Source organism: Nomascus leucogenys, chromosome 23, assembly GCF_006542625.1.
Source record: "Nomascus leucogenys isolate Asia chromosome 23, Asia_NLE_v1, whole genome shotgun sequence".
In the NCBI taxonomy this organism is placed as follows: Eukaryota; Metazoa; Chordata; class Mammalia; order Primates; family Hylobatidae; genus Nomascus; species Nomascus leucogenys.
In genome coordinates this window covers 18,883,537-18,909,143 of record NC_044403.1, presented here as the reverse complement: position 1 = coordinate 18,909,143, position 25,607 = coordinate 18,883,537, and the positions used below count along the sequence as shown (strand labels likewise).

Below are 25,607 nucleotides of genomic sequence, written 5' to 3'. Positions count from 1 at the left end.
CTTTCACCTAATTTGCTTCCTAGCTCAGTTGCCACATTTGTTCCAATCCTCATGCAGGACGGTCTCTATTTTCCACCCATCCTACCCACAGAGTGAACAATAACATTTTAGTGGCTTATGGCCCGACACTAAACAGTGGGCACTGCAGAGGGAGGAACATGCTGCTTAGTTGGGCAGCTGGGTATTTACAAAAGGTTTGGTCTGCAAAGAGATGCCAGCCTTCTCCTATAACATGATTGCCTTTTATTTATTATGCAGGTTGTTGATTTACATGGGGAGTTGGAGATGCTAACCAAGCATAGAGTTTTCACATGGTCTATTTCTGCTGAGTTCAGGGACTTGGAGACAGCCTTTAACTTCTGGCAAAAAGACAATTTCAGAAAGGTGTTTAAAACCATCCTTTGGTTTTTGATCCTGAGTCAGAGATGGACATGTGCTTATGAAAGAAGGTAGAGTTTCAACCCTTAGGTAACCTTAAAAGAGCAGGAACTATGTTGTGTGTAAGTCATGTGCAGTATACAAACTTGATATTAAATGACAAATTGGAACAATCTTTCTCTAGGAATGCCTTTCTTTCATAGAGGCATCACAGTGAGTCTCTTAAAGCCTTGATCTAGGTGTGTTAAAGATGGGCTTACAGAGTATGAATGCATAATAATAAGGAAATTGGGTAGGGAGTGAGGATATGACATTTAAAAGAAGGAAGAACAGAAAATGAGATTTTAAGGAAGGGAATGAAGCTTTGTGTGTGTGTGTGTGTGTGTGTGCGTGTGCGCGTGCGTGTGCATGTGTGCGTGTGGTTGGCAGGCCTGGTGATCCTGTCGTTTAGTGTCTCTGAGATTTGAGTTGTGCCTTTTTACTTTGCATAAAGTAGATACTTGGTCATATGTAGTTCCAAGGAGAAGTCAGAGTTCCACCTTTGGAGTCTTTCCTTCTGATTCACGATTTTCTTTCTGGGAAACATTATAACAATGATATTTAGATTAGTAAACTGAGCTGTTTACTCCTGGAAGTCCTAAATCCTTCTTTAATTTTATCTCATGAGCCCTTTTATATGAAATTTGATTTGTTGCCCATTAATACTTTAAACTAAATGCTGAAGTCCAAAATTCAGCCTCTGAATATGCAAGGCCTTTCCAAACGTGCTTTTCTGGTTCGAGTCTCACAATATATCCTAACAAGCATCCTGACTCTGGCCACCACATCCTCATAGACTTTTGCTTTTAGTCAAATCTAGTAGAGCCCAAGTAATTTTTTTTAACTTTAATTTTTTTGCTTTTATCTTTGTTTTTAATTGACACATAATAACGTTTTTATGGGGTACAGAGTGATATTTCTATACATGTATTCATCATGTAATGATCAAATCAGGACAATTAGCATATCCATTGCTTCAAACATTTATCATTTCTTTGTGTTGGAAACATTCAAAATCTACTGTTCTAGCTATTTGAAAATACATAATACATTGTTCTTAATGACAGACACCTGTAGTGCTACAGAACACTAGACATTCCTCCTATCTATCTGCACTTGGTATCCATTAACCAAAATTTTGCTCTCCTCCCTCTCTGAGCCCAAAGAATTCTTATTAAACAGGAAATACAAGGGACATAGACAGAAAACAATTTGCTTTACCTGCAGTCTCACACTTACCAGCAGTTTCCCACTCAGGAATCCATCACAAAAGTTTTGCACATGCTCTACAGAAACTTCTGCTGTGGGTAGTGTATCCCATTCATCATCTAGAGTCCGGTAAATTGCCAAAGCTGGCAGTTGAGACTCCTTTAGTTTGAAAAATGATATCACCTTCCCATTTTCTTTCATACCACTGTCCACCAGAATAAAGAGAATCTGCAGTTGGGAAAGTTTGAAAGAAAAAGTTCTATCTGAGGTCCAGGAATAAAGAGATACCTTGTAATTGTTGCAGCTTACTCTGATTGAATTTATGGTCTGCACCGTGCAATTGAAATCTTGAGTTAAAATAAATTTTTGCAGCCATAACAAAGAATGAAATCATGTCTTTCGTGGGAACATGGATGGGGCTGGAGGCTATTATCCTTAGCAAACTAACACAGGAACAGAAAAGCAAATATCGTATGTTCCCACTTATAAGTGGGAGCTAAATGATGAGAACTCATGAACACAAAGAAGGGAACAACAGACACTGGGGTCTACTTGGGGGGTGGAGGGTGGGAGGAGGGAGAGGAGCAGAAAAGATAACAATTTGCTGCTGGGCTTAATGCATGGGTGATGAAATAATCTGTACAACGAAGCCCCATAACACAAGTTCACCTATGTAACAAGCCTTCACATGTGCCCCTGAACTTAAAATAAAAGTTAAACAAAAATGAATTTCCTATTATTTTGTGTTGCTTTGGTGTTTTATCCCTTTGATGAGACTGATTTAATTTTAAGAACATAGAATTGGAAATTAGTGATTATCTAAGAAAGGAAGTATAGCCTAATGGTTAGGAGCAGGGCGCACGTTTTAAATTCTGCCTCTCTAGTTACGTGAGTTCGGGAACATTACTCAGCCTCTCCGGAACTCAGTTTTCTCATTGGCAAAATGGGCTTTTGGTGAGGGAAATTAAATGAGGTAACGCATTAATATTTTTATTCAGCTTTTGGCCTATAGTAAGTGCTTGATAAATGTAAACTATTTTATATTATTAAATCAAGCCTTCAACCCAAAGTAGAAATCTTCTTTATAATATTCTGATCAGATGATTGTCTACTTTCAGTAACACTAAATACTTTCAGTGTTAGAGAACCAACCATCAGAAAGGCAGCTTATTTTATTACCAGACAGTTCTCATCATTAGAACAGTCACTAGTCAGGCACAATAGCCTTGAAGTAGTTGCAGTTTTACTATGTCAGTAATATCAAGCAGAACTTCACAAAGGAGGGGAGGGAAAGAAAGAAATATTCATTGTATATTGAGTAGGCACCAGGTACTTGATAGGTGTTTTATATGAGAAATGAGCCCTGAGGTCTAAATCTCTATAAAATTATGGGAAGGATTAAATAAATGGTGACTTAGAGGTGATTTTGCTTTCAGTCTCTTTGGATCTCTATTTTCTCTCTACTAATCAATGCAGGAAAAAACCCACACTTAATCACTACAGGAAGATATAATTACATATGCCTTTAATATGATAAAATACGACATCTCTAATTTCAAATAATGTGATTTATTATGTCCTACTTCTTGCTTTGCTATCTCGTAACCATAGTTGTTTTCCTTGTTTATCTCTGCTTCCTAGCCCCGTCTCTCTTTTCCTAGTGTCCTGGAGGTGTGTATGTAATAGGATATTCCCATTCTTGCCTTACCTTCCCCTGGAAGAGCTTGGCTGCCTTCTGGTATCTGTGCATGTTCTCTTCATACTCTGGGGAGGCCTTGTTCATTATCAGGAGGAGATGAATCTGGATTACACTGTTGAATAGCCCAATCACAGTCTGGCAAGTCGAAATGTGTTACAGTAGAGTGAAAGAGAGAAAGAATGCATTAGTACCTGGGAAGGAGTGAATAGGTAGATTGAAACATAAATGAGAGCTGGCCACTGGTAACATAAATGGAACTAGCTTCCAAGATGGCTCTCAGTTAAGTCTTACCGTCTTTTTTTCATGCAACTGTGTAGATCCTTCCTTCCCACACTGAATGGGGTGGAACTGAGTAACCAAGACAATGTTGCAGAAATGATGGAGTGTGACTTCCAAGGTGAAGTCTTAAAAGACATTGTGGTCTCTGCTCTTCTCTCTATCTCTCACTCTGAGGAATACCAGCCCCAGTGTAGGGCACTCAAGCAGTCCTCTGAGGAGAAATGCATGGCAAGGAACTAAGTCCTTCTAACAGCCAGCATTGACTTGCCAGCCATGTGAGGGAGCCTTCTTGGAAGCAGATCCCCAGCTCCAGTCAAGCCTTCAGATGACTGCAGCCCTGACCAATGACTGCAACCTCCCAAGAGACCTCAAACCAGAAGCACCTAGCCCTAGCCACCCCAAATTGGATGACCTGCAGAAACTGCATGAGATTATCAATGTTTTTTATTTGAAACTCCTAAGATTTGGAGTAATCTGTTTTGCAGCAATAGACAACTAATACACTATGTAACATATTAGTCACTTTATTTCAGCCCCCTTTCTTGTTGCAAGATTAGTCAGAGACACTTAAAATGTAGTCTTTATTTGAGTACATATTAGCACTTCATACTTATTGAGTGTTCATTATGTGGAAGGCACTGTCTCCAACTCGTAACAAATAATAAGTAATTTAATCTTCAAGGTCCCACTTTTTCAAATGAGGAAATTGAAGCATAGGTAGACTAAGTAATTCTCCCAGAGTCAAATAAATGGCAGACAGGGATTCACACCAGGTGGTCTGTCCCCAGAGTCCATGCTCTTGATCATCAGGATGGACTCATGCACAGTGGATAGCAAAACCCCATATAAACCAACTCAATCCCAAATGTGGCTGAACCAATGTACCAAAGGTCAGCGGAAGGTGAGCTCTTCAGGAGACCAGAAGCACTGACCTTATTTTGCTGATTAGAGATGGTGATTTTTCCATGAAGTTGTCAATGACTTAGAGGAGTGGAACAGCCACCAGTCAGAGAGAGGAGAAGAAAAAGAGGGGAATCCATGGCACTGGTTCCCTTCATTTCACTGTCCTGAAATAATGCTGCAAGTCTATTTCAAATCAATTTCATTTCTTTTAACCTCTCCTAAATGCAGAAAGCATTGCTACAAAACTAGTGTGTACACAGGAAGAGAGAGAACATGGTGGGTTAACAAATCTTTGGTCAGAGTCTTAGGAGGACGGGGAAGGGCGCAGCTAGGTAGAATTCTTCCTGATTTTTTACACACTTTTATAGAGATTCTCCAGCTCTTTTGGCTGCTTACAATATGTAGGCAAGGAGGGCCCAATGGGTCCTTTCCTAAAGATTTCTCCATGGAGTTTAAAATCAAGTTTTAGATTTTTCATTTGGGAGATTGGATGACACATGATTTACTCTTGTTTTACTAAATCCTGCTACTTAAATTTAGAGCATTCATTCACTATTCTAAAGCTGAGATGGAGGATAACTCCTGGGAAGAGTAAAGAAATAAAAGTTAAGATGTCAAAAGGTACAGTTATCTTCACAGAAGGGGTTGACCATAGCTGAATGGATTAGTTTAATCCTAACAGACACCTTGACGCCAAGTACTGAGTGTGTGCATTAAAAGTGCATGGCAGGTCAGGTGCATGGCTGGGATTTTCTGCCCAGCTGCTACTGGTGCAAACCTTTGCACCAGAAGCAGATGAGAAACAGCTATAGTAGAATGGGCAGTTTTCCAAATGAGAAAAATATTACTTTCAGGAAATTAAAAAAAGTAACAGTACAAATTGAACTTGCTTCTTTAAAGAAGTTCTTACTGAATTTTCTCTTGATGTAATCTGCCTTCACTAATAATATGGAACTTAAAAAAGATACGTCATTGCTCTGCGAAATGAGAGATGGATCAGGCATAAGAAACCAGGAAGGTTAGTGCATGTCCCTGCCTTAGCTAGCTTGCAAAATGCCACAACATGGAGGCCATAGCCCAGGGACCATAAGATCATCTTTTCTGGCCCCACATGCAGAAGAACGCCTTTTTGATTATTACTGCCAATACCCCAGGGGCATATGTGTTTGGAGCCTTAGCAGAAGTGGAAATAGAGTCACCAACTCCACAGAGATAAAGATGGTGTGAGAGGTAGGCCAGATTTTAGTCAACAAGAAAAGGGGTGTTTTCTGTTGAAGGCAGTGTAGGGCAATAGACAACCACAGGATTCAGTCACAGGCACCAGTCATAAAAAAGCAAGGGCAACTACATAGGCTGTCTCTGAAGCTCGAATTACTAGCCATAGGGCTTTGAAGGAGTTACTTAAATTTTCTGAACTCCCATTTCCTCTACTGTAAAATGGAAGTTGGCAAAATGTGCTAATGCATCAGTTACATTTTGTCCCTTAAATTATGCCTTTTCTATTTACTCATGATGTGACCTTGAATAATGTCATCACTTGGATCTTGAATGTTCTCCTTTATAAAATGGACACAATAATTTCCTCTCTTCTACCTCAAAAAAAATCAATGTGAGGATTAAATGAAAAAATGAGGATGAAAGGGCTCTGTAAGTTCTCAAAAATCATACCATGCATGTAAAGTACTGGTATTGGAGAATAGAAGGTATAGCATTTTGAGCTGATGTAGACCACTAGAAATTAATACTCTGTAAGATTCTGTAATCTATGTCAGGGAAAATAAAGAATGGGACACATAAGATAATACTGTAGACTGTTATAGTCTATAGAGAGTGTTAGAAGGCCATTTGGTGATCAGGACAGGTGGAGCACCAACTTTACCCAGATTGCATGCAGCATGCAACACCAGAGGAAGACACCAGGAGAGAAGGCTGAGGCATGCTGAGGGTGTAGGCATGTGCTAGTCAAAGCATAGTTTGCAGCTGCTGCCAGACCAGGAGCTGTTTGTTACTGGTCTACAAGGAGGTACATACAGAAAATGAAATGGGTGTTTAGAAACAATTACAGAAACTTTACATTTCCGTGACATCCAAACATGTGATCAGTGAGCTTCATTTAAAATTTTGTTGTCTTTCATTTACTCCTATTTTATTTTAGGCACACACCATCATACCTGGCTAATTTTAAAAGTTTTTGGTAGAGATGAGGTCTCGCTATGTTGCCCAGGCTGGTCTCAAACTCCTGGGCACAAGTGATCCTCACGCTTTGGCCTCCCACAGTGCTGGGATTACAGTTGTGAGCCACTGCACCTGGCCTTGAGTGAGTCACCTTAACTGTGCATTCTGGTTCTCTTTCTTACTAGCAGTGTGATAGTTCATTGAACTTTTCTCTGTTTTTTGTTTAACAGGAACAAGTTAAATCTTAAAAAGGTGTAGGAAGGATAGTAACATAAACAATACAGTATTGTATTGGTCGAAGAATTGGAACTCTGGGAGGAAGAGACCTCTGTTATGAAGACCAGTACCTTCCCTGACTCAGGCTCTGAAGGGACTAAGAACAGGAGGTATTGTTTACCGCAGGGTTGTACTCTGTCACCATGTGGAGGCTGTTGATCTCAATGAAACGGCTCAATTTGGTGGCATCAATGCTTTCAGTGTCTTCGTCCTCTAAATTCAGTTGTTCGTTGTCTACCTGGGTAACACAAAAAAGAATAAAGTCACTATTCCATCTTTTTTTCATGTATTGATAAATGTCTTGAGACCCCCATGTGACAGGCACTGTTTAAAGCTCTGAAGATCAAAAGATAAGTAAGAAAGTTTCCCTGTCCTAGAGGGAAAAACTGTCCTGTAGAATCCAAAAAAGTGAAGAGAAATGTCCCACATGATGTGGCAGGTGTCATCACAGGAGAATCACAGGCCTGCATGTCACCTAAGGAAGAGCAGAAAAGCTTCAAGGAGGAAGTTCCTCCTGAAAAGTGGCTAATACTTGATCAGATAAATGAGGATGAGGAAGGGGCTTTAAACAGAGAACAGCATTTGCAAATACTGTGAGATGTGAGAGGTTGTGTTCTCGAAGCTGCCATTAGTTCACTGTGACCCTAGCAGATGTGATGTGAGGGTTGCAGAGAGATGAGGTTAGAGGGATAAGGAGGGGCAAATTTGGAAGTGTTCTGAAGCCAAGGCATGTAGATTACATTCTATCTGAGGGCAAGGGGGGCCATTGGCAAGGTCAGATTTCTGTTATATTTATGTACCCTTTTACTGTGAAATAAAACACATGTAGAGAAAAATATAACAGTATAAACATTTGCTGTAAAGCTCAGCAAATTATCACAGAGAAAACTACTGTAGAACCACCACCCAGGTAAAGAAATAGAAATTGCTAGAACCCCTGAAGTCCTGGTGCTTCCTTCTAGTTTATAATTCATCCTTTTTTTTGCCAAAGGTATGCTGACTTTTATGTTGACCATTTTCATCCTTTCCTTTATAGCTTTACAACTTAAAGATGCGTCTTTTAATGCTATAGTTTAGTTTTACCTCATTTTTCACATTAAATGCATGTAAACAAACTTCTTTGGCTTAACATTTTGATTATAAGTCATTTATGTTATTGCATGTAGCTGTAGTTTGTTCATTTTCCTTGCTGTATAATATTCCATTGTCTGAATAAACACAATTTATTTATTCATTTTACTACTGATGAACATTTTGGTTGTTTCTAGTCATTAAGACAATGCCATAATGAACACTTCTTGACTTTTGGTATATATATGCCTCTGTATCCACTGAGCATATACCTCAGATTGGGATTTTTGATTATAGGATATGTATATATTTAACTAGTAGAAAATGCCAAGCTATCTTCCAAAGTGGATAATAATTTACACATGCCAGTACTGTGTGTGAAAGGTCCCATTGCTCCACATCCTTGCCAACACTTGCTATTGTCAGTTTTTCTAATTTTACTGATTTTGATGGATATGGTTATGTCTCAGTGGTTTTAACTGCATTTCTCTCATTAACCACTTAATAATAATTTAAGGATATGAGGACAATTAAAGATAATTATCCTCTTTATGAAGTGTTTATTCATGTTACTTGCCTATTTTTCTGTTGTCTATCTTTTTCTTTCTGATTTGAATGTGTTTTTATACATTCTGGATATGAGTCCTTTGTTGGTTCTACAGTATATATATTTTCTTACTAGGGCTTCTCCTTTAATGGTGACTGCACATGAAAGAAGGTAATTTAAACATAGTCAAGGTTATCATCTTTATCTCTAATGTGTACTTTTTTGTTTTGTTTTAAGAAATCTTTGACTACACCAAGGTCATGAAGATATTCTCCTGTGTTTTCTCCTAGAAACATTGTCTTTCACAATAGATCTAAAATCCACTTGGAACTCATTTTTCTTACTTCTTAAAATGGATGCTAAGGTAGGCCAGGCGCGGTGGCTCATGCCTGTAATTCCAGCACCTTGAGAGGCTGAGGCCAGCGGATCACCTGAGGTCAGGAGTTCAAGACTAGCCTGACCAACATGGTGAAACTCTGTCTCTACTAAAAGTACAAAAATTAGCTGGGCGTTGTGATGCATGCCTGTAATCCCAGCTACTCGGTAGGCTGAGGCAGGAGAATCACTTGAACCCAGAAGGCGGAGGGGAGGTTGCAGTGAGCCGAGAACACGCCATTGCACTCCGGCCTGGGTGACAGGGTGGAACTCTGTCTCAAAAAAAAAAAAAAAAAGAATGCTAAGATCCTTGATTTTTGTATTACTCTTCTCTAAAGTGAATATTAAAGTCCTTCTTTCTGATTGCTTGCATTAATTGGGGGCATTAGTCTTCTGTCCTGGGTGTTTCTGGCTCTCAGGCCTTCAGACTCAGACTGGAATCTATACCACTGGTGCTTCGGCCCTCAGGTCTTCAAACTAAAACGCTGGCTCATCTGGGTCTCCAGCTCACAGGCAGTAGTTGGTGGGACTTTTCAGCCTTCATATTTGTATGAGCCATTATCTTATTTAAAAAATCTCTTAGTATATATATTCATATATATAATCTTTACTATATAATATATATGTAATTTGTATTATAAAAATAATACAATGTAAAAATGTAATTTTTACTATGTAATATCTATCTATAATCTATCTATCTATCTGTCTATCTATCTATCTATCTGTCTATCTATCATCTATCTCCTGTTGGTTCTGTTTCTCTGGTGAACAGAGAAACAGAAAAACAGAACCAACCATATTGCAAATAATACTGCTATGCCATTAGTTTTACTACTATTATTGTTATTGACAAATTGGTGAAAACTTTTCTTAGTGTTTGAAGTCTTTTTCCTATTTTATTGTATTTTACTTTTAACCTACTATCCAGTTTTGTACATATTTATGGGGTATAGTGTGATGTTTCAGTACATGTATACATTGTGTAAATAATCAAATCATAGTATTTAGCATATCTGTTGCCTCAAATATTTGTCATTTCTTTGTGATGAGAACATTAAAAAATCCTTTCTTCTAGCTATTACGAAATTACAATACAATATTGTTGACTATACTCACCCTACCGTGCAATAGAATACCTAAACTTATTCCTTTCATCTAACTGTAACTTTGAACTTATTAACCAATTTCTCCCCATCCCCACTTCCCTCTTCCCTCCCCACTTCCCCCTCCGCTCCCCAGCCTTCCATAACCACTATTGTACTGTCTACTTCTGTAGATCCATTTTTTAGGTTGCTTGTATGAGTGAGATCATGTGATATTTGTCTTTCTGTACAAGGCTTATTTCACTTAACATAATGTCCTCTGGGTCTATCTGTGCTCCTTCCCATGACAGAATTTCGTTCTTTTTTATGGCTGAATAGTGTCCATTGTGTATATGTACTGCAATTTCTTTCTCCATTCATCTGCTCATGGACATGTAAGTTGATTCCATTTCTTGGCTATTGTGAATAGTGCTGCAATGAACATGGGAGTGCAGCTATCTCCTCAACATACTATTGATTTCATTTCCTTTGGATGTATATCCAATAGTGAAAGTGCTGGATCATATGGTAGTTCTATTTTTAAATTTTTGAGGAATGTTCATACTGTTTTCCATAACGGCTATGCTAATTTACATACCCATTAACAGTGTATAAAAATTCTTTCTCCACATCCACACCAGCGTTTGTTATTTTTGTCTTTTTGATGATGGCCATTCTAATTGGGGTGAGGTGATATCTTATTGTGGTTTTCCAGTTTTTAATTAAAAAAATGTAGAAAGCAACCCCTGGCCTGACGTATGTGCTCCTTTTCTCCCCAGAAGGAGCCTATCATTGTCAGAGATGTTTGAACCAGAGCAACTCCATCTTGAATATGGGCTAGGAAAAATGAGCCGAGACCTACTGCGCTGCATTCCAAGATGGTTAAGGCATTCTAAGTCACAGGATGAAATAGCAGGTTGGCACAAGATACAGGTCATAAAGACCTTGCTGATAAAATAGGTTGCAGTAAAGAAGCTGGCCAAAACCCACCAAAATCAAGATGGTGATGAGCATGACTTCTGGTTGTCCTCCGTGTTACCCTCCCACCAGCCCCATGACAGTTTACAACTGCCATGGCAATGTCAGGAAGTTACCCTATATAGTCTGAAAAGGTGAGGCATGGGTAATCCACCCTTTAGTGCATATAATCAAGAAATAACCATAAAAATGGACAACCAGCAGCCCTTGGGGCTGTTCTGCCTGTGGTGTAGCCATTCTTTCATTCCTTTACTTTCTTAATAAACTTGCTTTCACTTTACTCTGTGGACTCACCCTGAATTCTTTCTTTTGCAAGATCCAAGAACCCTCTCTTGAGGTCTGGATCAGGACCCCTTTTCACTAACATCTTTCTGGAAACCATGGAAGGAACTATAGTGAGGAAACCCCCTGACCCAAAGGCTAACTTCGGGTAAGTGATGGGGTTCAGTTACACCATAAATTAAGGGCCATTCCATGTTTTTATGTTTCCAAGATATCAAATCCTATTATTTGGCCAATTTTAAATTTGTAAGTAGCAAAAAATACATAGATTTCTGTACATTTCCTCCTTAGAAGGCTCTAAATGCACTTATAAATTTGATATGTAGAATTTTTATCATTCAGTTCAAAACGTTTCCTAATTTTTTGTTCTTAATTCTTCTCTAAACTATTAGTTATTTAGAAGTGTATTTCTTAATTTTGAAATGTAAGATTTTCTGGTTATATTCTTATTGATTTCTAGCTTTATTTTTATATTTTATTTGTATTATTTGTGTCTTTAAAATTAAGTATATTTTACAGTATTGAATACAGTATTCTATGAATGTTTATCAGGTCACTTGGTGAATATTATAGTCGAAATTTTCTATATCTTTCTTTTTTTTTTAACCAGCTTATTTTATTTAAAAGAGTGTTGGGGTTGGGTGCGGTGGCTCACGTCTGTAATCCCAGCACTTTGGGAGGCTGAGGTGGGTAGATCACAAGGTCAGGAGATCGAGACCATCCTGGTCAACATGATGAAACCCTGTCTCTACTAAAAATACAAAAAATTAGCCGGGCGTGGTGGTGTGCACCTGTAGTCCCAGGTACTCAGGAGGCTGAGGCAGGAGAATTGCTTGAACCTGGGAGGCAGAGGCTGCAGTGAGCAAAGATCACACCACTGCACTCCAGCCTGGGCAACAGAGCAAGACTCTGTCTCCAAAAAAAAAAAAAAAGTGTTAAATTTTTCTATTATGTTGTGGCTTTAACCATCTTTTTATTCAATTTTGTCAGTTTGTGCTTATATAGTATCAGGATATGTATTTGATAAATGCAAATTTAGAATTATTAAATCTGTCTGGCAAATTGAAACTGTCATTACGAACTGTTATTCTTTATCTCTAGGAATCCTTGTTGCCTAAAAGTCTACTTTGTTTGGTATTAATATATTCATATCAGCTTTCTTTTGGAAGTGTTGGCATGGTATAGCTCTATCCTGTGTTTTACTTGTGTCACTTGTAGAAGGCACCTAGTTGCATTTTTCAATCCAGCCTGATAATCTTTGTCTTTTAATTGGATTATTTCCACGAAATGAAATTACTGATGTATTTAATTATGCATTTTCCATTGGTTCTATGTGTTCCAAATGCTATTTTTCTTTATTTCTGGCCTACTTTTGAATTGACTGAGTACTTTATATTATTTTCTTCTTTCCCTTTATTGGCTTAGAAGTTACTTAGGCTTTAATTATTTCCTCAGGGATTGCCAGAATACATTATACAGCATGCATTTTTTTTCACTTCTCAGAACCTAATATTAATTGGCAATTTCAGCTTCTTCTTGGACAATGCAGACATTAGAATATTCAGATACAGTTTACCTCTTTTAAATTCAATTTTCTGGCTCTGCATTCAAGATTTACACACGATTAGTGTCGTGTTTTAATTCCAGATCTCACAGGATATTATTATTTTTGTTATATATTCAATGTACACTGACATTAATGTACATATTTACATTTTAGCTTCTCTTTATTTATTCCTGTATTTTTTAGCTTCTATGTGGATTTTCTTTCCTCTGCTTAGAGAAGACCTTTTACTATTTTCCTTAGTATGAGATGGAGGTGTTGAGTGACAAATTCTCCTAGTTTGGCTGTTTAATATATATTTATTCCCCGTTTATTTTTGAAGGCTGTTTTTGCTGGGGGTAGAATTCTAAAGTTGGCAGTGATTTTCTTTCAGTATTTGAAAGATATAATGCTTTGTATTCTGCATTCCGCTGTTGCTATTGAGAAGTCAGCTGTGAACCTTATGGTTGTTCCTTTGAGATTATTTTGATGATAATCTCTCTTTTCTCTGACTTCTTTTAACATTTTATCTTTTGTTAAGTTTTAGATGTACTATGGCATGGCTAAGAGTGGATTATGCATATTCCACATGTATATATATTTGCATATGTGTAGGCGTATGTGTGTATATTTGTGTGTGTGTGTGTGCATGTGTGTGTGTATATATATATAAAATCACTCTAATTCAATTTCAGGGGCTGAAATGATTTGCATCTGTGCTGCAGCCCTCAAGAGGGCTTATCTACTATGATTCATTCCTGTTTTTAGGTACAGCTCTGTAGGATTCAAAGGGGATGTGAAAGGTGTTGTACTAGATTCACTTCCTATTTCCCCTTGTGAGGCCTGGACTCCAACATTGAATTTTTAATTCCTGAGGATCTCAAAATGTGAATTTATTTCTTAGCTTCTTGGCTGCTTCTAGAACTGACCAAAGCCATCTAAACAAAAAGCAGTCATCAATACAGGGTTCATCTTTTTGGGTTTTCATCTTCTTCTAGATCTTGACCTAGATATTTTCCCTCTTTTACTAGCTCTCTAATGCCTTCAGGCACACACACACTCTCTCACACACACACACACTCTCTCACACACTTACACACACATTCATGCACACACATTTTAACTTTTAAAAATAGTCTTTGGTGGAAAGGATTGTCTAGCTACATGATCCATTATCCCAGATTTGTATTTCAGAACAACCTTTCCACCACACTCAGATATACTGAAAGATAGGACTTCATTCTTCCAATCATTGTTCTCAGTTTTCTATTTCCTCACCCCAATCTACTCATACCCATAAAAACACAAAGATAGTGCCTCCACCATCCATAGATAGATCCAAGCCTATAGATAAAATTATTAGTATCAGCTCCTGAACAATTTTGTACATTTCCTACAATCGTTTGCATCACTTTTGAGATCCTTGGGCCACCTGCCCTTGGACATCTCCTTAACCCTTTCTCCTCCATGTGCTATCTGTATAGGTCCTGCCCAATCAGATCTTGCCTTGGATCAGAACCACCCTTTTGTCCCCAAGGTACTTTCTCCTAGTCTACCCAGTAAAATCAGAAGCAAATCTCATGTAGGTTAAGGTAGGAGGGAATTCAGGCAAAGGGAAATTAAAGTCACTAAACAGCAAGAATCTAAGATTGCTCTTTATTGTCATCCCAGTGATGATTCCTATTTCACCTCTTTTCTTCAAGAGGGTCTCCCACTGGGGTGACTAAAAGCAATAAGAACGTTGGAGATGCACAATGCACCCATTATGGTTAATTTTAATTCTGGATAGATCTAGTGATTCTCTTACAATCCATTTGTTTAATAATTATTTGGTGAGTGCCTGTTATATGCACTGAGGCATAAAATTGCATCCATTCATTCAGATGACAATTTAAGCACTCTTTATTTTGGGACTGCTTTACACAATTTAAATTTATGAAACAAATAAATGTTGAGGTACAGAAAAGTTTGTATTTCTAAAAAAGAATTTTGAAACAAATCAAAACCACAGGGTAAAAATGAACTCCTTGTGTATATTTAATTGTTTAAAAATTCACAAAGTTTTGAGTAGAAAGCTTGGGAAAAAACAAAACAAAATATGAAAGCAAGAGAAAAGGTCCTAGGTGGATCCTTGCTCATCCTCCTACCACCTCCTTCCCCTTCCCTTGCCTGTATCAGGAAGAATGAGTAGAGAAATCAAATGAGCACACAAAAAAATAATATTTGCAGCTCCTCTGGATACTTAATGCTGCTACCGACCTGTATTTCCAGCTGGTATCTCTCCTTCATACTTAAGGCTTTGCTATTGCAGCCACCAAAATCATCATCATTATCATTACAATCAGGACTCATTTCGTATTTGATGTGTCTAAATGCTTCCTGACTATTTTTCTAGGAATTCCTAGGCCTGGCGCCTGCGCCTCAGCTGACATCGCTATGCATGGACCAAGAATCCTCCCCTCCCTGTACTCTTTTCCGGGCAGTCCTTCATACTTCCCAGAACAGAGAGAACAGGAAAAGCCAGTTACTCTGGGTGTTTCTGGACTTAAAGAATGCACTAAATTGGAGGCAGAGGATGTTAAGTGGTGATAACATTCTCTAAGAAGCAAAAGAGCTTTAATAAAAGCCACCCTCCTGCAGTCTCTCCAGTTTGTTGTACTTCTTTTAAGAAAACATGCCCGATCTTTCATTATTTCTTAAACTAATAAACTCTGGAACATTCATGTTTAGGGCTTCTGGAAACAACATTTGAACAGGAAATCTCCCTCTGTAAAGGGAATTATTTGCATAATGCACTGGAAAGAAAATCCAACCCTGGAACCAAGAGTTGGAAAAACCTTTTAAAATATCTTTTCTCAGTTTTATGGAAAGAATTTTACTTAAAATATCATATTTTTATATCAGAGAAAAGAGGCACCAGAAGAAAAACAAAAATAGTAAACTGGAAAGATTGCTACCTTAAAATATAATTTTGAGTTTCCTCAAGAGTATCTGAAGTAGATTTTTTTTGTTGTAGACAATACATCATACCAATCACTGATTTTCTATTCATTAGTATTTCAGCTATATTCATTTGAATTCCCATGGAATTTTCTAACAACCCAGATTTTTATAAAATGTATTAGAATTGTCTTAGTTTATGCCACAGTTATGGGATTAAATGTCTTTGGTGGCACTGAGAAATCATTTGTTAAACAAAGGTCCTCACGTCCTCGGTTTGTTTTTTTAAGCTGTTCAGCTTATCATATATTTAGTAAATATATACTTTAAAAAAATGTTTCATCATGGACACAGGTAAGGGAACATCACACACCAGGGCCTGTCGGGGGATGGGGGCCTAGGAGAGGGAGAGCATCAGGACAAATAGCTAATGCATGCGGGGCTTAAAACCTAGATGACGGGTAGATAGGTGCAGCAAACCACCATGGCACACATATACTATATAACAAACCTTCATGTTCTGCACATGTATCCTGGAACTTAAAGTAAAATAAAATAAAAAATGTTTTATAATCTGACATACCTTCCTGCATTTCTTATCAGTTTATTCTCATGCACTAGTTTCTTCTGATTCTCTTTGTCTGGTGAGGTATATTTCTTATAATAGTCACCCAATAAACAACTGTAAAAGGAGCAAAGGATGACTGCACTGTGTTTTCATTACTATCCCATTAGGTCAAAGTTAAGTTAATTATGTTTCTTTAAATAGTAGTGACTGAAAAAATCCAAAGCGGGGTAAACATTCAAATCATATTTCAAATTCCATTGTAGGACAGGCTCATAGTTTATTTAACCTGGGAATTACATCTCTGCTAGGGCAACAATAAGAGTCCTGTTGAAAAATTTGAGAGTTTATCTGCTGTTACACTCACAAATGACAGGCTGTGCCCTCACACAGCAAGATTGTTATATGCAATTTATTATGGTTTCATGAATTTTACCTAAATTCTTCCTGATTACATTTATATAGTTGGCCTGCACTATTTTTGGAGAATATTATGTTGCATAAACACAGCATTGGCTGGCCTTTTATTGCTCCAACATTTCAAGCATGAGTAATATCAATTTATTGTTATTTTTTCAGTTAATTATTTCAGCTTATTTCTCGATATGTTCTTAAAATGGAAAATTTTGTAAATTTAGACAATATATAATGTCTAGATTAAGTCTTGATAGATAATTCTGCAGTTTGATTAAGGAGTGCTAGGAGGCTAGAGGAATAATTTAAGAGAAAATAGTTAAAAGAAAAAAGTAGGCTTTAGAATGAGGGACATTAGATAGAATTCAGTGTAAAAACAAAGTTTTTCTTCAGGGTCAAGTGCTTAAGAAAGCCACTATAGTATAGTAAAAAGGGTATGATTTGTAGTCAGCAATGCTGGGTATGAATCAGACATCTGTTACTTCACAGTTGTGAGATTTTGGGCAACTAAACCAATCTCTCATGGAACTTTCTTTATTAAAAATGCAGGAATAATAAAAATTACTTCATCAGATTCTTGTGTGAATTAAATGGTCAAATATTGTAATAGTGCCTATCATAGATTAGGCTCTGAAAACAAACAAGCAATCCGAACAAACTGGATCTAAAAACAAAGAAGGTCCCAGAAAATTTTCAATAGGTTCACGTTTCCCAGTGTAAAATAGGGTAGTCTTGGTTGATGTTCCCTTTTCAAAAAAAAAAAAAAAAGTACTCCAAACTCTTGAATAATGGTCCTATTAAAATATGTACTGAACTTTTGAAAGTGTAAACTGTGAAGAAAATATTTATCTGAAAGCTGGCATGACAAAAGTTGAGCTTCTTCCAGCTCTGCCAATGAAGTAGGACAGGAACCAGTTTGTTTGTTTTCTGGTATGGCACATAAATAATCTTGCCCACAGAGGTCCCAAGAGTTCATTTGGAGTAGGTCTGTCACTAGCAGTAAACAAAAAACAGATGTTAAAGAAGACTGAAAAACTGAGAAGTCATCAGTGAGGCTTTATGAGGAATAAATTGTAAGCAACGCCAATGCTCCTGTTAGAGGATGTTAAACCTGTAGAGATGTTGGAAGCAACGGCACTTGTTTTTCTTCCCCATGTGCGTTATCTTGGTGGTACTAAGCCTTTTAAATCAGGCCTTTATAAGACCGACAAACAAAAAACTGAGAAAGAAGTACGTGTGGAGTGTAGCTTATTAGAATTTTTGTATTGACGGATTTCTACCAGTGGTTCAATGGCAACATGAAAGGCATTTGCCTAACCTTCCATATATCCCTCACCAAAGCTTTTCACAGAAGAATTTGATTTAATCTTATTTCACACTGGTGAGAATGCAAACCAGCAACCACTGTGCAGGTGGGAAAGGGGTTGCTGAAGGGAGCTCACACAACTTAGACATGCTTTTGGAGGTGAGTTCAGTTCCCCAAGCACCTTCCAAGTGCCTTCAAGGTGCCAGAGGTGTATTATAGCCCTTTGAATACAAAGATGAATAAGTCATAGTTTCCAACCTTGAATAGGTCATGGCCTAAGAGGGTAATAGAAGAGACAGATACATAAATATATGATATGAACTATAAAATGATAAAAGAAAATAGAGATAAGGAGTTACATATAGAGGAATGCTTAGGCCCATTTGGAGATTCCAGGGACACTTCCTGAAGGGTAACATTCCTGAACTGATTCACTGGAGTCTGAGAAGGAGTCATCCAGGTGAGGATAGGTGAAAGGGGACCCTTGGTGGGTGGTGGCATTCTAGACAGAAGGAATAGTCTAGGCAAAATCATGGAATTGGATGATCATTATGTGTATAGTTGGCTACTGAGAGGGTAAAGCCCAGGGTGGAAGCTGGATGGAAAAAGGACTAGAGAAGCAGGCAGTGGGGCAGGCCAGCAAAGCCTATTTGTAATGTTAAATGTCTCATTTTTTATTTTTTAAGAAATGAGAAATATTGAAGAGTTTTTTTTTTTTTTTTTTGAGACAGAGTCTTGCTCTGTCTTAAAGAGAGGAGTGCTATGGCCAAATTTCTATCTTAAATACATCATTGTGATACCATTTTAGAAACTGTATATAAAGTAGTAAAAGGAGATCTGTTCAGAAGCTAATGAAATTGCTTATGCTTAGGCTAAGAGCCTGAATACAGAATGAGGTAGAAGGAGTGGAAGAGAATATAGATTCAAGATAGAAGATACAACTGGCAAAAATGTAAGACCAAATGAGCATAGCCATTTAATAAATAGTATCTTAGATGGAGGAATATGATTAGTACGTGCAGACAATAAATTCAGTTTTGAACATTTTAAGAGTATAGTGCTTATGAGGGTATAAAAATGCTTATACCCAGCAAACATTTGAATCATGAGAAAAGTCCAGACTAGAGATAAAATATTCTAAATGCTCAGCAAGCACATAATAGTGGAATATGCAAAAGAATTGTACTTCTTAAGAAGAACATATTCATTCATTCATTGATTCATTCATATATTCATTCTCAACAAATACTTAGTGAGCACCTACTGTATAGCAGGTGCTGTACTAGGCTCTGTGGATACACTGAACAGAACAGTCTCTGCCTTCACAGAGCATGGGCTCCATGACCTAGATTATAAAAAGTGTTGAGTCAGGCAGCATTGTAGATACAGGAAGAGAAGGTCTCAAAGAGACTATAAAAGCAGCTGGAGGATCAGGAGAAGTAGTTTCCTAGAATTCAAGGAAAGAGAGAACATTAAAAAGAAAGAAGCCATCACTAACATCAAACATGACAGAAATGTTGAGTAAAATAAGAATTAAAAAGGGTTCATTGAGTTTGGCAATATGGAAGCCATGCAGACCTGGATAAATGTAGTTTTAGTGGTGTGATGGGGGCATAAACTAGATAGTAGTGTCTAGCTTAGAGAAAGACAGTACAAAATACACTTAAAATAAGTTTCAATGGAAATGAAAGGGAAAGAAAGGATGGAAACTAGAAGGGGCATGACATTCAGTCCTGAAATACTGAAAACTTTTTCTTTTGCATCAATTTCTCTTTTTCAGTGGACTCTTGACATCTTTATCTTGATATTCAACCAACAAGTGGAACTCAGTGACCAATGAAAGCATCAGAAATCCCTATTTCTGCACATGACCTCCCTATTTCTAGACACCCTGGCTTTGAGCTTTGCCTCCTTTCCATAACTGTGATATCTAATGATCACAGGATCTTCCTTTTCTTTAATTTCTGTTGCTACCTCTCTACTACAGACTCTTAATACTTCTCACATGGTCTATTTTGTCAGCCTAACAAAAGCCCCCTCTTCTCTTGCCTTTTTACCTAAAAATCCATCCTCTGCCTTGCAGTCAAAACAATCTAATAAAACACATTCCTGTTCATGTTACTCCCCGGATGTAAAGGCTTTAGGGGCTTTCCAGTAACAGCAAAATTCAGGGCAAACTCATTAAAGTGGTATTCTATTTTTTCCCCACAATATGATTTTAATCAAGTTTCTTTCTCTTATATTCATTTTCCCCAATGTATACCCTGGGATCCAGTGAGATTGACCTGGTTATTGTTTCCTGAGTTTTTTCCCTTTGGCCATGAATTCTTTAGCTTGTCTAAATTTATCTATCCTTTAAGTTTCAATTCTGTTGTCTTTTTCTTTTCTTTTTTTTTTCAGAATTCCCACACTGTTTTTATCCTTTGAACTGTGATAAAACTTTACCCATAGTGATTCTCTTTGTATTATAGATACTTGCATATTATGTATACAATACCTACTATACTTTAAGGTCTATGAGACTGGAGAATATATTTAATATGTTTTTATTATCAGTATCTTGCATAGGGCATACAGGAAGTATTTAATAAATGTTTGAAGAACGTAAATGAACTCCTCAAAATATTTAATATAAAAATTTTGGAGCTCAAAGTGACCTTAGAGATAATACAGTCTAACTCTTTTATTTTATGAAGGAAAGAATTGGAGATAAAAAATGTTAAGTGACTGCCCAAAGTCATGTGGCTGTTGAGCGACAAAACAGTACCACAAATTCCATTTCCTGGCTTTCAGTCCTGTCCTCTTTCCATTTCATTACAGTATCTGTTTGGGAAGCTTGAATTGAGTCATCATCCTTGTCAACAATGTCCGTGAATTTGGTACCATCATTAGTGTAAAAGACATAGCGTCCTTTCCAGTCTCACAAGTTTATGAGTCCACAACCCAACGAAAATGTGGGAGAAAGCTCAAGCTACCCACCCAACTTACCAGGCGAAAGAGGCAGATGGTGTTCCCAGTGATGTTGTAGTGTGTCAGAACGTCAGAATCAGTGCTGATCCCAAATGACACGCCGGGGAATTTTTGCACCATGCTACGGAGTATGGGCACTGCTGGTATTTCTAAATGCTAAAAACAAGAGAAAAAATAATACCACAGTGGTTATTTTGAATGGCAGAGACAAACGATAGGCAAAAGAAATATGCTATGATGCTTACCAGAAATCATAGATTTGATTTACTGCCCAGTAACACATGATTTACCTCTTAACAATTCAGGTTTAACTGGCAGTGACATTCTTGAATTTTCCAGCCTCTGTGAGTTAATAGGTAACCACGAAATTGTAGCTGAGCCTGAGACTCCTGTCAGGCCTTGTCATAGGCTTGAAGTTTACTAGGAGCTTAGAGAGGCCTCAAAATCATAAAAGCCTGCCTAGTTTGGCTGCACTGTTGTAGATGTACATGAGAAGCAACTGTTCTGGGAACAATTTGTTTAACAGTGAAACAGCAAACAAACTAACATAACCAACTCTATTAAAGGGCATTTATTTACTCATTCCTGCATGTAGGTTAGAATAATTTTAGAGCACTGAGATAATATGCAAAAACAGCAGTTATATAGTTTTTAAAACTAACTCTGGGATTAAAGGAAAAGTATGTAAACAACCAACTATGTTGTGCTAAAGATTTATAGGTGCCTGTGACCTGACCAAGGACAAAGAAGTTCCCAACTTCCTGAGACCCTTGCTGGCGCCCAGATGCCTATGGCTGCCGGTTTTCACTTGATCCCAACTCCCTCCTCTTCACCCTGCCCGTAACATACAAAGAGCCTAAAATTGGTAGTGACTTAAGGTGTACTTTATTTATTTATTTTTGACAGAGTCTCGCTCTGTCACCCAGGCTAGAGTGCAGTGGTGCAGTTTTGGGTCACTGCAACCTCTGCCTCCTGGATACTTGTGCCTCAGTCCCCTGAGTAGCTGGGACTACAGGTGTGCGCCACCATACTTTGCTAATTTTTTCTGTATTTTTAGTAGAGATGTGGTTTTGCCGTGTTGCCCAGGCCAGCCTCGAACTCCTGAGCTCAGGCAAACCGCCCCACTCAGGCTCCCAAAGTGCTAGAATTACAGGTGTGAGACACTGTGCCCAGCCAAGATGTACTTTAGGATGCTAGTCCACTGTCTTCTTGGTTTACTGGATCTTCAGATAAACTGGCTTTTCCTCCCACTGGCTCTTCCTCTTGAGTTTTGGCTTTGGTTACTTTTGTGGAGGAAAGGAAAAAATGCAAAAATATGAAATAGGTGCCATCAAAAGGGCAAAAAAAAAAAAAGAAAAAGAAAACAATTAAAATGAAAGCTTAGAAGTTTTAACAAAAGTTTATGCAGGGTATGGGAGGACAGTCCTTCTCTTGCCACTGTAGATAAGCCTGAGCTTTGCACATGAAGATGCTGTTCACTCATTCAACTCTGCAGCCCAGGCCTGCAGGAGGGAGCAGAGAAGCCACTTGTAAACAGTGATTCCAGGCCTTCCATAGAGGCTGGCATCATTTTCCCTGCTGTCACGGGACCTTTATCCATAGTAGCTCTAGGAAATTAACAGGAACAAACATATTCTACCTGCAAGTCCCCAGCCTGAAGGAGGAGATGTGCAAGGAGAAAAGAAGATGGCCAGTTGATGTGGTTTGGCTGTGTCCTTGACTAAAATCTCATCTTGAAATGTAATCCCCATAATCCCCACGTCAAGGGTGGGACCAGGTGGTGGTAATGGGATCATGGGGGCAGTTTCCCTCATGCTGTTCTCGTGATAGTGAGTCTCACAAGATCTGGTGGTTTTATGAGCGTCTGGCGTTCCCCTGCTTGTGCTCATTCTCTCTCCTGCCATGCTGTGAAGAGGTTCCTTCTGCCATGATTGTAAGTTTCCTCAGGCCTTCCAAGCTATGCTGAACTGTGATTCAATTAATACTCTTTCCTTTATAAATTATCCAGTTTTGGGTGTCTGTATTGGCAGCATGAGAATGAACTAACACACCCGTCTTGCATCTGGGGTCAAGCAGAGGGAGCTGGTATTTACTCTTCTAGAGGCCGAGAACAATAGTTAATTGAGGCCTCCTCTCTTATTCTGCTCCTTCAGATGCAATTGCTCAAGGATAAAACGATGGCATCTGGCGGCTGTTTAAGCTATTGCACACTCCTCCAGTTCCATGCTCTTGCCCCTTCCCCGTCTTTCTGAGGGTGTTTTTGTCTACAGCTCATATTTCTCATTCCTGAAAAATGTAGTCCCCGTCTTTCTCCCTGACTTGCATTTCATTGCAGTGATTTCCAACTGTGTACACAGAACCGACAGGGTAATCAGGAGTCATAACTGAGAAATGGAAACAGACAAGAAGGTCTGCTATGAGAGAGTAGGGGCTTGATCAGCTGTGAGGATTTCCAGATGCTACCACCAGAGAAAGATGAAAATGCTGGAATGAGGCAGTCTCATTTATGGCTGCCTTTGTTAGCCAAGAAGCTAATCTGGAAGATGGAGGTTAACACCTTGAATACTAAATGCCATCCTTTTCCAACATTTCAGACAAGGGAAAGAGAAAGAAGATGGAGAGTCTACCTTATTTGGGGGAAAGGCTTTAAAAGGCCGTGCACTGACTAATGTCCAGGATCTTCGGCATCCTGTAAACAGTGTTGCTGGATGATATAAATTGGGTTCACTCTGGCCCCTGTCTATTCACAGGGTGCTATGAGAGTACAGACCAAATGTGTTTAGGACAATGGTAGGGTTCCATGAAGATATTCTTTCTGCAGATACTGACTTGAGCTTCAAAGCATCCATAGACGAGGAGATGCAGCCCACAGGCTCAGAACTCTTGAAGTAAGTATGAGAAAGATATAATTTAGAGACTGGGAATGTCTTGAAAGTAAGAGGTCCCAATGGACAAGATGAAAGCAAACTGTGTGGCTGTCTCCCTTTACCCCCACTTCTAATGCAGTGTCATCTGCCAGCAGGTGGCTGCTGTGGTTCCCTTGAGGTAGAACATTTCTAGCTCTTGGGGGAATTGCAAGTAGGGTAACTGAACTAACCTGGAAGAAGCCTATGACAGCCACCTCAGTGGCGGCAATGAATTCCATGGCAGCTGAGACATCTGCAAGCCACGCGGGTTCCTGGGCAGCACCAGGACCATCTAGAGAGAGAAGCAGAAGATGTCAGGATACTGAGGCAAGAAGCAGCAGCTCTAAATAATGAGGGCATCTATACCTTTTATCTCTATACTAAGGCCAAGAAGAGCACAATTTATAGGAGTACTGTTGGCATTCCAAAGCATAATGTTTTTACTAAAATATGGAAGGTGACCCCTACTGATGGTCTGTCTCTGAAGGATACTGCCAGACTTCCCTGCTTTCCGCTAAGCAAAATGCATCTTATCCAGGATTTCCTGGAAAGCTTTCTAGGTGTGGAGGAAAAGTTCCCCGAGAACCACTATGCTCCCTTTCCTTCTCCTAATAACACTTTCACACTGTAGCCACCCAACTACATTTTTCTTTTACCTGAGGATTTCTCACCTTCTGCAGCAACTTCTGCTGCCAGCTCACTTATGAGGAGAAATAGGAGGAACATGAACCTGGATGGGGCAGCTTCCATCGTCCCTCTCCTGCTCCTGCTCCAACCCTGGACTTTGTGTTTGGGAGGCCGACTCAGGGCAGCCCACTCTGTAGCTGATTGGCTGTGGGTTTGTTAGGGCTTTGGGAACTTTGCAGCTGGCTCCAGGGGAGCCTTCAACTTCTGAGATAAAAGACCAAGGTTAGTAATAGGGACTCAGAACATAATCAACCAGAAGAAAGTCAGGTCAGTTTATTTAAATGAAAAATGTAAATAGGCTATGCCAGGCATTGATCCTAGCACTAGGAGTAGAAAGATAATTATGATCTGATCCAGCCTCTGCCAGCTTAGATAGTGGGAGAGATGGGCAAGTAAAAAGATTATTTAAATATAAGATGGAAAGTGATATAGAAAAATTCATAGGGTGCTATGACAGTACAGATTAAGGGTATTAGGGACAATGCTAGGGTTCAATGAAAGTGTTCTTCCTGTGGAGGATGCCTGAGCAGAGTCCTGGGTAAGTAAGATTTTGCCAGGCAACACAAGGTAGAAAGGGAGTTTCATGTGAAGAATCAAAGCACAGGCTGGGCGCGGTGGCTCATGCCTGCAATCCCAGAACTTTGGGAGGCCGAGGCAGGCAGATCACGAGGTCAGGAGATCGAGACCATCCTGGCTAACATGGTGAAACCCTGCCTCTACTAAAAATACAAAAAATTTGCCGGGTGTGGTGGCGGGTGCCTGTAGTCCCAGCTACTCGGGAGGCTGAGGCAGGAGAATGGCGTGAACTCGGGAGGCGGAGCTTGCAGTGAGCCAAAATAGCGCCACTGCACTCCAGCCTGGGCAACAGAGTGAGACTCCGTCTTAAGCGCGGGAGCATCAACTTTATTCTGTAGGTGATGAGAACCACTGAAAAGTCTTAAGCAGAAGAAAGAGATAAAGTTTGATTTTGCTCACAAGTG

At 38.8% G+C, this 25,607-nt stretch overlaps 2 protein-coding genes across 7 annotated transcripts in view; one reads left to right on the top strand and one right to left on the bottom strand.

Moving 5' to 3' along the window:
- Positions 1 to 228: 228 nt before the first annotated feature.
- Positions 229 to 24,858, bottom strand: ERP27 (endoplasmic reticulum protein 27). Its single transcript, XM_003265544.4, has 7 exons — positions 24,597 to 24,858; positions 24,132 to 24,232; positions 21,053 to 21,190; positions 7,080 to 7,196; positions 3,335 to 3,460; positions 1,657 to 1,854; positions 229 to 953 (listed from the first exon to the last, which is right to left on the bottom strand). Exons 1-7 carry the CDS (start codon positions 24,688 to 24,690, stop codon positions 906 to 908), a joined length of 822 nt encoding a protein of 273 aa, XP_003265592.1. The 5' UTR covers positions 24,691 to 24,858; the 3' UTR covers positions 229 to 905.
- PDE6H (phosphodiesterase 6H) overlaps positions 10,941 to 25,607 on the top strand; it is a 57,640-nt gene continuing 42,973 nt past the window's right edge. For 5 of the 6 annotated variants that reach the window (XM_030804389.1, XM_030804384.1, XM_030804388.1 and 2 more), the window contains exon 1: positions 11,310 to 11,444. The gene's annotated coding sequence lies outside the window, so the exon portion shown is untranslated. Of the gene's footprint in view, positions 10,953 to 11,309; positions 11,445 to 25,607 lie in introns of those variants that run through there. The other variant, XM_030804385.1, reaches the window with a different exon arrangement.

What these genes read in the sequence shown, in the direction of transcription:
- ERP27 (XM_003265544.4), bottom strand. Translation starts at nt 24,690, where the DNA reads ATGGAAGCTGCCCCATCCAGGTTCATGTTCCTCCTATTTCTCCTCATA. An exon ending in AGAAGGTGAGAAATCCTCAG is followed by an intron (nt 24,233 to 24,596) that starts GTAAAAGAAAAA and finishes TTCTCTCTCTAG; the next exon opens with ATGGTCCTGGTGCTGCCCAG. An exon ending in CCAAGCTCTTCCAGGGGAAG is followed by an intron (nt 1,855 to 3,334) that starts GTAAGGCAAGAA and finishes TCCCAACTGCAG; the next exon opens with ATTCTCTTTATTCTGGTGGA.